Raw genomic sequence first — 13023 nt, 5'->3', positions numbered from 1 at the left:
TGCTTGCACACTATAGGAAAAAGCACCAGCCCATGTGCGCTCCCACAGTCCAGTCCATCAGAGAGGCCAGTGGTTCTTCCTGTAGTGTGCAAGCATGACCACTACTGCTGGATTGCAGGGCGGTCGTAACCATGGATGCAAGCAGCGTATAATGTGATGAAAAAAATGAATCCAGTCAGCAAACAAAGCAATATGGAGAATCACAGTACATTAGTAAGTGGCTCCTATTAACTGTATCTACATGATGAATAACACTTGCTGAAGTGAGAGGACCCCTTTAAGATCTGCCGCGGTGAATGTTAACCATCTGATGTTAGCTCACACATAATATACTATTGCCCAAGAGCTTACGGTTTATATCATGCCAGACAAGTAATATAGGGATCTATACCAAGGAAGGCGCTAGTCACCGCTGCAAAATACAGGTCTGCAACCTACATCATAATTGCTTCAATGCGTCAAAAAATAAATAACAAAAATAAAAAAAATAAAAATTTGCAAATAAAAATTAAACATTATATATAAAGCACCTATGAAACCTATGTGCCTCAGGGTTACAGACAAGACCCTGTCTGCAGAGGAGCTGTATACACAAAACGGTAGGAAATGTTTATTCAAGACATTTAAAAGGGGGGTTTTCCGATAAACCACTATTTACGGTATATCCAATGGCTGCACTCACGTGAAACAATCACATTTCTCATCGGAGGCGATTACTTCCAGATTGACGTCTGGACCCAGTGGTGGCCGGGAGCCGTTCTGTTAAAAATCCAGAGGGAACATTTTTTACTTTCATATATATGATAATCTCAATGCTATGATTTTACATATTATTTAGACACACACAACCCACAAATTGGGGATCGGCAATGCTTATGACCAGAAGATGGATGTAGGCCCAGCTAGTCATCACAGCAGCTTTCAGGTCTGGAGAGGCCAAGTGGAGGGGATGCCTAGAATGGACTATATGGACTAGTATTATCCCGGAAGGTCAATGGCAGACAACAAAGGACGGATGTCCATATACAGTCATGTGACATAAGCATTCTACTGCATCGTCCGGCTCTATATGGGTGTTTCGGCATGCAAGGGTCGCTATGAGAACCTTAGGAGCAAGTGAAGACCTGCCCACAATGGAAAAAGTGGTCCTGTGACTGAATTAATGCCTCTGGCCCATATAGATTTAATCACTTTCTAACCCTGGTTTCACACCGGAGCGTTCTGAAAGGAGCGCTCTGTATGCGCGGATCCGTCTTCAAAATGCTTTCAGTGTTACTATGGCAGCCAGGACGCTATTAAAGTTCTGGTTGCCATAGTAGTAGTGGGGAGCGGGGGAGCGGCATACTTGCAGTCCGTGCGGCTCCCGGGGCGCTCCAGAATGACGTCAGAGCGCCCCATGCGCATGGATGACGTGCCATGCGATCACGTCATCCATGCGCGTGGGGCGCCCTGACGTCACTCTGGAGCGCCCCGGGAGCCGCACGGATGGTAAGTATGCTGCTCCCCTGCTCCCCGCTACACTTTACCATGGCTGCCAGGACTTTAGCGTCCCGGCAGCCAGGGTAACCTATTCAGAAAAAGCTAAACGTCGGATCCGGCAATGCGCCGAAACGACGTTTAGCTTAAGGCCGGATCCGGATCAATGCCTTTCAATGGGCATTAATTCCGGATCCGGCCTTGCGGCAAGTCTTCAGGATTTTTGGCCGGAGCAAAAAGCGCAGCATGCTGCGGTATTTTCTCTGGCCAAAAAACGTTCCGTTCCGGAACTGAAGACATCCTGATGCATCCTGAACGGATTTCATCTCCATTCAGAATGCATTAGGATAATCCTGATCAGGATTCTTCCAGCATAGAGCCCCGACGACGGAAGAAAAGAACGCAGGTGTGAAAGAGCCCTTACCTTAGTTATGGTCCTCAGGATGGCAAGACGATCACTCGGAGGAGGAAGCCCCACGTACAGGGTCTTATCCAGTCGGCCGGGGCGCAGAATAGCTGGATCAATGATGTCTGGAGAGGAGAATGAAGGAGAATCATGGCACTGAAGCTACACTGCACTGAAATAGCTTTTTAAGCACAGAAGATTCAGCGCTGTAGGTCTGTAGTGTAATGGTAACTCTTCTTCCTGCCATACAGATGGTCTAGGGTTCAAATCCTTATGAAGACCTGCTAAAAAATGACTTCAGTAAAAGTCTATGTGCTGGAAGAGGGGCCCCTCCCCAACCAAAATCCAACACCGCTTCATTAGTATTCACTGCACTGACGTTAATACTAACGAGGCACAGATCGCAATCACGCTGGAGGACATGCACTCAGAACTCCATCATCTGACTTATATAATGCAGTTAGGCTCAATGCTGGTGTTATTTTACTATTTTGTTTGTGTAACCATAATGAAAACATGATCCAGAGCTCTGGACCTCAGACGGGGCTAAAGTTCACCTTCCAACAAGACAATGTCCCTAAGCACACAGCCAAGACAACACAGGAGAGCCTTAGGGACACCTCTGTGACTGTCCCTGAGTGGCCCAGCCAGAGGCCTGACTTGAACCCAATGAAACATCTCTGGAGAGACCTGAAAATGGCTGTCCACCAACAGCCCCCATCAGACCTGACAGAGCTTGAGAGGATCTTGCAGAAAGTCCCCAAATCCAGGTGTGCAAACCGGGTGTCGAGGCGCGAGTACCCCCCCCCCCCCAGGAGCAATGAGCCCCGGCACTTGCCTGGGTATGCCGGGTGCCGACGCTGGCCCTGAGGCAGACAGAGGCCAAAGGGACACTCTGGATACGTATGGCATATACGCCAAATGCAGGCCTCAAACATAATGTGAACAGAGCCATACTGAACAAGTGTAGCCTGCCCCTCACAATATACAGGTGAAACTCGAAAAATTAGAATCTCGTGCAAAGTTCATTTATTTCAGTAATGCAACTTAAAAAGGTGAAACTAACATGAGACTCATTACCTACAAAGTGAGATATTTCAAGTCTTTATTTGTTATAATTTGGATGATTATGGCTTACCGCTTATGAAGACCCCAAAGTAACAATTTTGAGGTACCGTTTGCTCAGGGGGTATGGATTAATTAGCTGACTAGAGTGTAACACTTTGAGCCTTTGCACAATATTCTAATTTTTCGAGTTTCACCTGTACAAGGTACAAGAAGTAAAGATTACCTACCAGCCACTAAAATAGGAGCACTGTCCCTTTAAACAGGTTGATTAAAAAAAAAGAAGAAAAAAAAAGCTTCTATTTAAGGGTAGGTCAAGGTGAACAGGCTTTACTGAAATCTATCCTTCTCCATCTGAGTAAACAGCAGCTACTGGAATCCAGCCTTATCTAATCAGCACTCCAGAAAGTCACCTCAAGCCTCTTCTCCAAGTGCTAAAACTGCAGCAGCAGCAGCCTGCCCCTTGTGCAAACACTGCAGAGAGTCGGCAGCAGCCTGCCCCTTGTGCAAACACTGCAGAGAGTCGGCAGCAGCCTGCCCCTTGTGCAAACACTGCAGAGAGTCGGCAGCAGCCTGCCCCTTGTGCAAACACTGCAGAGAGTCGGCAGCAGCCTGCCCCTTGTGCAAACACTGCAGAGAGTCGGCAGCAGCCTGCCCCTTGTGCAAACACTGCAGAGAGTCGGCAGCAGCCTGCCCCTTGTGCAAACACTGCAGAGAGTCGGCAGCAGCCTGCCCCTTGTGCAAACACTGCAGAGAGTCGGCAGCAGCCTGCCCCTTGTGCAAACACTGCAGAGAGTCGGCAGCAGCCTGCCCCTTGTGCAAACACTGCAGAGAGTCGGCAGCAGCCTGCCCCTTGTGCAAACACTGCAGAGAGTCGGCAGCAGCCTGCCCCTTGTGCACACACTGCAGAGAGTCGGCAGCAGCCTGCCCCTTGTGCAAACACTGCAGAGAGTCGGCAGCAGCCTGCCCCTTGTGCACACACTGCAGAGAGTCGGCAGCAGCCTGCCCCTTGTGCACACACTGCAGAGAGTCGGCAGCAGCCTGCCCCTTGTGCAAACACTGCAGAGAGTCGGCAGCAGCCTGCCCCTTGTGCAAACACTGCAGAGAGTCGGCAGCAGCCTGCCCCTTGTGCAAACACTGCAGAGAGTCGGCAGCAGCCTGCCCCTTGTGCACACACTGCAGAGAGTCGGCAGCAGCCTGCCCCTTGTGCACACACTGCAGAGAGTCGGCAGCAGCCTGCCCCTTGTGCACACACTGCAGAGAGTCGGCAGCAGCCTGCCCCTTGTGCACACACTGCAGAGAGTCGGCAGCAGCCTGCCCCTTGTGCACACACTGCAGAGAGTCGGCAGCAGCCTGCCCCTTGTGCACACACTGCAGAGAGTCGGCAGCAGCCTGCCCCTTGTGCACACACTGCAGAGAGTCGGCAGCAGCCTGCCCCTTGTGCACACACTGCAGAGAGTCGGCAGCAGCCTGCCCCTTGTGCACACACTGCAGAGAGTCGGCAGCAGCCTGCCCCTTGTGCACACACTGCAGAGAGTCGGCAGCAGCCTGCCCCTTGTGCACACACTGCAGAGAGTCGGCAGCAGCCTGCCCCTTGTGCACACACTGCAGAGAGTCGGCAGCAGCCTGCCCCTTGTGCACACACTGCAGAGAGTCGGCAGCAGCCTGCCCCTTGTGCAAACACTGCAGAGAGTCGGCAGCAGCCTGCCCCTTGTGCACACACTGCAGAGAGTCGGCAGCAGCCTGCCCCTTGTGCACACACTGCAGAGAGTCGGCAGCAGCCTGCCCCTTGTGCACACACTGCAGAGAGTCGGCAGCAGCCTGCCCCTTGTGCACACACTGCAGAGAGTCGGCAGCAGCCTGCCCCTTGTGCACACACTGCAGAGAGTCGGCAGCAGCCTGCCCCTTGTGCAAACACTGCAGAGAGTCGGCAGCAGCCTGCCCCTTGTGCAAACACTGCAGAGAGTCGGCTGATAGCGACCATTAAGGTGGATGTAGAAGTGCAGATGAGCAGCGGATGTCAGGAAGGAAGCGCGTCGGCTGCTTGCTCAGTGGGGGTGAAGCGCTGCTATTGTGATCGCTCCTCCCCATACAGCTGCATTGCTTCTGGGCAGCAGATCGCTGTTTAGATCGCACGATCTGCTGCCCAAAAATGATAATCATTTACTTGCCTGCACTCGTTCATCCGCACCTTTACACGGGCGGACTGTCCAGAACAAGCATTCGCAGGAACGTTCGTTCCCGATAATCTGCCAAATTATCTTGACGTGTAAATCTATCTTTAGACTAAAATATGTCTACTGTAAAACTACAACTCCCAACGTGCCCCGACAGCAGCTGGAGAGGCACAGATTGGAGCCCACTGGTCTAGACTAATGTACAAGATCAATGCAGAACTCAGTCGCTATAAGGGCCATCAAATTCTAGGGCAAACACAAGTCATACCCATTAACCCCTTCAGGATATCCACTGGGCATGTGCATGGTGGATGTTGGCCCTTTAAATATGGTGCCCACTCCATAGTTTAGCGGATTCCATACCCTCCATGTTTCTGCTGTTTCACACAGCAGACACATAGGGCTAATGTCTGCGATTGGCGATAATGCCAATCGCAGACATTAAAACCCTCAGATGCTGTGCTCAATTGTGACCACGGCATCTGTAGCAGTTCTCTCTGGGAGCGCTGCTCTCCCAGGGCTTGAACAGCTTCCCCTCGCTAGATCGGGGAAGCCATTCTTTGGTGGTGACGGGCTGGAGCCTGCTGGAGGCTACAGTACCTATCACAAGTACGATATATTCTCATGGACAAATGTGGGGGGTTCAGTCAGCACAACCCTGTATGCAGGTGCACATTGCTATGGCGAAATACACATACAAACGCAAAAAACACAAATGCAATGGCACTCTGCAACCAGCACTCTTCCCTGCCTCTATGCTGGATGTTGAATGAGGCATTGGTGTACATTTTGGCTAAAGCGTAATAAGCCACTCACCACGTCAAGGTCGCCTCTATGAGTGGTCCCTAACACTAGTTCCTACCTGTTATGGGCCATGACAGCCACACAAAGTCCAGGGAGCGCAGGTACAGCATGCACGCTAGGCACACTCTGCTTTTAACCCCGTCCGGTGCCATTACAGCTTCCATCAGATCCAGGGATGCAAGTACCAACATGCATGCTGAGCCCACTATATACTTCTACTGGAGCCAAATGGCTACTGGTAGGCGCTATAAAAGCAGACTCAGTTTTATACTGACTTTAAAACCAGCCTCCAGGGCGATCTCCATGTAGTCATGCACACCTGACCAGTTAGTCTGCCCTGGAGGCTGGTTTTAAAGTCAGTATAAAACTGAGTCTGCTTTCATAGCGCCTACCAGTAGCCATTTGGCTCCAGGAGAAGTATATAGTGGGCTCAGCATGCATGTTGGTACTTGCATCCCTGGATCCGATGAAAGCTGTAATGGCACCGGACGGGGTTAAAAGCAGAGTGTGCTTGGCGTGCATGCTGTACCTGCGCTCCCTGGACTTTGTGTGGCTGTCATGGCCCATAACAGGTAGGAACTAGTGTTAGGGACCATTCATAGAGGCGACCTTGACGTGGTCTTGACGTGGTGAGTGGCTTATTACGCTTTGGCTAAAATGTTCACCAATGCCTCATTCAACATCCAGCATAGAAGCAGGGAAGAGTGTTTTTGCGTTTATTCTCATGGACGCCTGAATTTCCAATACACTACTGCATAAAATCACATGGGTGTATGGGAGAAGTGATCTAAAGAGGTATTGTTGCAAATCATAGTGTTTCTAATTCTGGGAGTCCAGGACTGGTGAGAAATGTCTCATGTTGCTGTGTTCATGTAGACTGACACAGTGTAACAAGACTTCAGCTGCACAAGCAGGAAGCGGTTAGGGCTCTAATGAAATGAAACCCAGAGATGCATAAAATATCACTATAATGAATAAACCATTTAAAGTGATAGCACAGTACCACGAGCCAATCAGAAGCGTCTGCTCTTCCCCCTCTCACAGCATACACAGGCTCAGACTGCAGCTGCATCGCCCTTCTCACCCATCTTCAATTTACTGGTTAAAACATGGATGCCTTCATTCAAAATAGCGCCACTTCTACCCACAGGTAGTGTGTGGTATTGCAACTCTGTCCCATTCATTCCACAGAGCTGACTAGCAATACCAGACACTAACCCTGGGGGAAGCAATGCAGTTTTTATAAGAAAACATCCATTTGACCAATATACTTTTCTATTTTGTGTTCTTTGGCACAAGGGTTAGAGAGAGGAAAGTTGTTGTTTTTTTGGTGGATTTCAAAGCAGAAATGAACGCAGAGCTCACCTGGGCGGTTAGTAGCGGCCATGATAAAAACCTGCCGCCTGGACTCCAGGCCATCCATCTCTGTCAGCAGCTGGTTGACCACCCTGATGCTAGCTCCGGACTGCGAGAAAAGAGAGAAGAGATTGTCACATGCAGTGAAATACAGAAAAAAAGCTGCTGCAGCGTGACCTCCTCTGGGGATTAGATGGCCACCTGAGCTATGTGATGCCCAGGGGTGCAGGACCACCTAAAGGGGTTATCCAACCCATGCAATGCCCCACCCAATGCCCGATCCCCTCATATAGATAAAACTTCCCGGAACCCGCGTCGCCCACATGGTCGCCAAGGCAACTCCCTAGCGTCACTCGGGAGGCTAGGGAGGCTGGTCCCCGTCGTGGCCTCCCTTTGGCTGTTCCCACCGATCGCCAGATGTTTTGATCCGTGGGGATCAGGAGCGACACAGGTGTCGGGGTAAGTATAATCTATGTGAGGGGCTCAGGCATTGGGAGGGTCATTATAGGGGTTGAATAACCCCTTTAAGGTATGACAAGAACAAGACAAGATTTTGAGATTCAAGAGTTTATCCCCTCTCCCTTTAATTCTCAATGACGAGAATTCTTCGTCCTTTTCTGGTTCTGGAGCTGCTGGCTGTGTGCTCAGTGGGCATCCCCTGTGAAGCTGCCTTCCTCCCTTTGTTGAAGTTTCTTTTAATTAAAGCATTTAAGATACACTCTGGTGCTCCAAATCAAGGTACCCCAAGGGGTAAATTTCCACACGTGGTAGAGACAGACACAGTCAAAAACTCTCTCTCCGTTTATTACAATGAGTAAAGCAGTTTTTACATCTTCAGAGGGGGGCGTCCCCCTCTGAGGCTCATGACATTATTTCATTGGCTAAGGAGGAAAAAGAGATGAGAAGAAAAGAGATAACACTTGGCGGCTTACAAACTTTGGTATGTGAACTTAATGTAAACATCTGTGTGCCAGCACCATCTTGTAATGGCGTCTCACTAACATTAATACTTCAAGGAGGTGCTTTTTTCTTTTTTTTTTATTATAGGCAATGAGTATACATGGGTATCTTCTAACTAAGTAATTGGCTCAAGCATTCTTCCACAGTCCATACATCATCTTTGACACATCTGTAGGCAGAGGAGAGGACAAGCACTGCTGCAGGTGCCGAGCTCCCATATTTAAGGCCGACCAGTGGTGAAAACAAATCCGACGAAGCATCAGAGTGGAATAACAGGTCTGTAAAAAGCGCTCTGGGTCTTTATGCAAAAAGTATTTGTATAACTGGCAAAGTAGTTACAAGTCTTCCCTCGCATGAAGAACAGCGTGCGTGCAAGAGAAAGAAAATCCTGAACCCTCTAATTAAAAATTCCCTGTATACAGCTCTTACAACAACGCATAGGTCTGCATGTCTTTTCATAGGTATATAACATTTATATCAAAATATCCTAATTATAGTGGATTTGATTATATAAGAGGCCATATTGTGGCATCTTCACCATTTTGTATGTATTTTAAAGAAGGCCAAAAGAGGTTCATGGAGAGGACACAGTTCATAATTTATTCTATGTAGATGCACCAGTCTGAGAAGAGTCATTCTTGTCTCCTTATAGATTTATGACTGAGATAAGGATATTTACTAGATGAATCTGGTGCTAATTACCCCTATGGTTTAATGTCTATTGATGAAGCAGAAAATCTGTGATGTATGTGTGTATATATATATATATATATATATATATATATATATATAAAATCACATTAAGTTTTTAGTATAAGATAATCAATAGGACATATGTATCGTTTTATATTGTTGAATATTATAAAGGACGTCAATGCATCTATTATCTTATATATTTCTCACTAAGAACGCATACACTCCTAAAGAGCGATGAGAATAATTTAAAGTGTAGACTGTATTAATGAGTCCTCGTTCAGGGAAGATGGTGTTATTTTTAAGGGTCCATTTACACGTCCGTTTTTTCTTTCCTGATCTGTTCCGTTTTTTGCGGAACAGATCAGAACCAGTTCTGGACCCATTCATTTTCAATGGGTCCTGGAAAAAAATCGGACAGCACAATGTGTGCTGTCCGTTTCCGTTGTTCCGTTCCGCATGTCCGAAAAAATATAAAACATGTCCTATTCTTTTCCGCAAAAATCGGATCCTGGTACAATACAAAGTCAATGGATCCGCAAAAAACGGAAGACATTCGTATGTCCTTACGTATGTCATCCGTTTTATGCGGATTCCGTTCCTGGAAATTAAATCCTGCAAACAGAAACTTTTTTTTTTCAATTTTTTTTCAAAGAAATCCAAACAACTTTATTTGCTTATTGAAATTTATACACGTTTCCGTTTTTTGCGGATCCGCAAAAAACGAATGACATACGGATGACATACGGAAACATTTTCAGGAACAACGGATCCGCAAAAAAACGGACCGAAATTCGGGATATAGAAAAATACTGACGTGTGAATGTAGCCTAACAATCAATCACCCGTTGAAGGGACAGAAGAGACACACATGTCTGAGAGTACAAGGTCTATTATGTTCTTATCAGTACATAAATTTGAGAGTATGTGAAAAGTCTAAATGGCACCACAAGGTCTATGCCTTAATTGTTTTTTGTATCAAAATTAATCCTATAGCTCTGATTTAGGATTCCATATATTACGTGTATAGAATGTAAGAGAAATCAGACCTGGACAGTTAACCCTTAATAGTGATGATGCTAGTAGCTTATGCAATTGTGCCACCTAGGTATGAATAAGTAACATTGCACCAACAGCTGAAATGCCTTCTGGGTGATACAGTGACATCACAGTCATTATCATATGTACACGCCTAACAGACAATGATTGGAAAAACGCTCAAGTTAGGAAGGTGTGTCTAACTGATAAGTTTGTGATCATAAACCACACACACATGAAGGGAAAAGAACAACAGGGAGCAACAGAAAACAGAGAAACAAAGAAAGAAAGGAGAGACTCCAGGAGAAAAATCCCAATGATCAGAACGGACCTTAGAGATGACTTCCCTTAGACTCTGCATATCATCTGCATTCTTGACTTTATTATGTGTAGTATTGATTTAATTAATTGTCCTGATATTTAGCAACTCCATGCTTTATTGCGTATGTGTAATGTTAAAAAGTACTACATCAATATTATCACTATTCAGTAAAGATGCATATTACTGAATAAAAGATCTAATATTGATATCAAAGAAACTCGCTGATTGGAATACGCATATTCCCTAGTCTATATCAGGCCTGATAATTTATAACTTATGTAGCAATACTACCCGATATCTGAGATTGGTCATAGTTTGAGCAGAGCAAGGGTTTGTATCTATCCTTATCACTATTGAGTGTATATCTCTTAATTGTCGTCGAGACGCTTGTATTACATTTTATGTTTGAGAGGTGATATGGAACACTGGTAGTCTTGTTAGAGCCATCTAGTGGCGAATTTTGGGTACTGCATATCACTGTATATTATTGCATATTATTGAGTTTTTACATTCATTAAGCTTTGATTGCATTTTAAGTTATTGTATAATAAATCAGTTATATGTTTGCATAGATGCTTGTACCTTATTTTACTGATTCCACAATATAATTAAATTAACAATGATCTCTTTTTGAGGTGTTTTATATGTCCACCTCTAGGATCAATTCCCTTTAAAAAAAATTCCTTTGATCCTATCTTTAATATAAAGCATTTGCTTTATATCGCCAACAGTGTCTCCATGGTTACAAGCTCAATGTAGTCTGATCCTGAAGTCATATTACCTTCCATTTGCCCATTTTATTTCTGCTTGCAGTGATTTGGCAGGTAAGAAATAAGGGGGTGGATCAGACTAGATAAGGTTTGTTTGTAGTCGGTAACCATGGAAACACAAGTATGCATAGGAGCTGTATGCACAAACGGTAGGAGATTTTTAATTAGAGCTATTTGAAAAGTTGCTTTATTTTTCACGTTATGATGCACTGGTTGCAAAACTTTACATATTCTTTAAAGAGGCTGTATTACTTCCCCAAAACCGTACCACTCTAGTCCACAGGCTGCATCTGGTATTCAAATGAATAAGGCACAAGCCATGGACGAGGGCGTCAATGATTTGGGAGGAAAGCAGCCATGTTTTTCTAATCTCATACCTACGGCTCTGATAGGTAATGTAGGCTCACCCAAATACGTAAAGGGCCCTTGGATTTGTAGAAAAATCACTTACTTCATGGCTGGACCTTCGAGGGCAAAGAGAGTCAATTTCATCGAAAAATATAACACAGGGGGAAGAGTTTGATGCTCTCTGGAAAACCTGCCGCACGGCTCTTTCACTTTCACCAACGTACTGAAAAACGGGAAAACAGGGGTATCACTGAGACTTAAAGTGCATTCACACAAACTTGTAATGGGTGTGCCCCTGTTGCGGACCGCAAACCACAGGCACAGGCCAGGTGCACCATGTACTTCAATGGGTCTGTGATCCGCTAGATGTGGCCTAACATAGGACATGCCCCATCTTTAGCGGTGCGGAGGCACAGACCCCGAAGTACTTGGAAGACCGGTCACTGATTGATATCATATCACTAATATGAATTGTAATAGTGTAATACTTCATTTGCCCTGCGGGGGCGCTGCAGGGTAACTGGACACTTACCGCCAGGTTCCTTTGAAGATTATATCTAATCACAGACTCTACGGGACACCTAGTTGAACAGCTTATTTTGGGGGGGACTAGAGATGAGCGAATCGATTCGAACAAATCCAATTAACTCTAAAATTGTCACCTCGAGCACTGACGGGCTGACCCCCGCTGCTCAAGAGAGTCCTCCGCTTTTTTTCACATGGCCAGACATCTAAACTGGTCGCATTAATCTTGCGCCTGCGCCACTACACACTACACTGACGCATGACGCCACTATGCTGCCTGAGAACTGTGGGGGGGGGGGGGGGGTTCTACTGCTGGGAACGTTAACCCCATACCGCTCAGGGCCCCCCAAAATGAACTGAGTAGCTGGTCGGGTATGCGCACTGCTGCTCAGTTCACCTCTATGGGAGTTTTATATAGCCGAGCGCTCTACTCTCCGGACTCCCATAGAGAAGAATGGCAGCAGTGTGCATGCCCGACCTGCCCCTCTATTCTCATGATCGTGGGGGTCTCAGCAATAGGACTCCCACCGATCTAATAGTTAGTCCCTATTATGTGAATAGGGGATAACTTGTAACAACCGGAATACCCCTTTAATGCTACTTCTATGACAAAGTTGCCCTCGGATTTCGATACTTGACAGGAAAATACACAGAAGATATATAAAATGTCCTACACATTAGAAAACACGAGTAAGTCATATCTTATCACATGGGATCTGTGCACCATCGGTGGCGGTCTCCACCTCACTCACCATGTTCAGAAGTTCAGGCCCCTTCACCGAAATAAAGTTGAGTCCGGATTCGTTGGCTACGGCCTGAAATACAAGATAACCGTGTTTAGACTAGATGACTTGCTTGCCCTTTTCCTGCTACACATGGTGCAGACGGGCGCAACGCCAAGGTGCTTGTCACGAGCTACTACAGTTGTGACTAACAAAGCAGTCATGCAACAGCGTGCCTCCATGTGCAGCTGTAGATGCCACTAACAAACACAGGCAAATAAGCCAATCCATAGGTATGGCTCTCCATGGTTACAGACTACAAACAAACCCTGTGTAGTCTGATCCTGCATGTGTTACTCTC

At 46.5% G+C, this 13023-nt stretch overlaps 1 protein-coding gene across 1 annotated transcript in view; it reads right to left on the bottom strand.

The window, feature by feature from the left end:
- The window catches only part of NVL (nuclear VCP like), a 48147-nt gene that overhangs the window by 5973 nt on the left and 29151 nt on the right, over window positions 1–13023 (bottom strand). Inside the window, exons 16-20 of the mRNA XM_044289213.1 lie at window positions 12693–12755; window positions 11519–11638; window positions 7294–7393; window positions 1901–2007; window positions 683–759 (exon numbers count right to left, since the gene is read on the bottom strand). Coding sequence (XP_044145148.1) covers window positions 683–759; window positions 1901–2007; window positions 7294–7393; window positions 11519–11638; window positions 12693–12755 — 467 coding nt within the window. The remainder of the gene's footprint in view (window positions 1–682; window positions 760–1900; window positions 2008–7293; window positions 7394–11518; window positions 11639–12692; window positions 12756–13023) is intronic.

This window comes from Bufo gargarizans, chromosome 4, assembly GCF_014858855.1.
Source record: "Bufo gargarizans isolate SCDJY-AF-19 chromosome 4, ASM1485885v1, whole genome shotgun sequence".
Classification (NCBI taxonomy): domain Eukaryota; kingdom Metazoa; phylum Chordata; class Amphibia; order Anura; family Bufonidae; genus Bufo; species Bufo gargarizans.
This window is presented reverse-complemented; position numbering and strand designations above follow the sequence as displayed.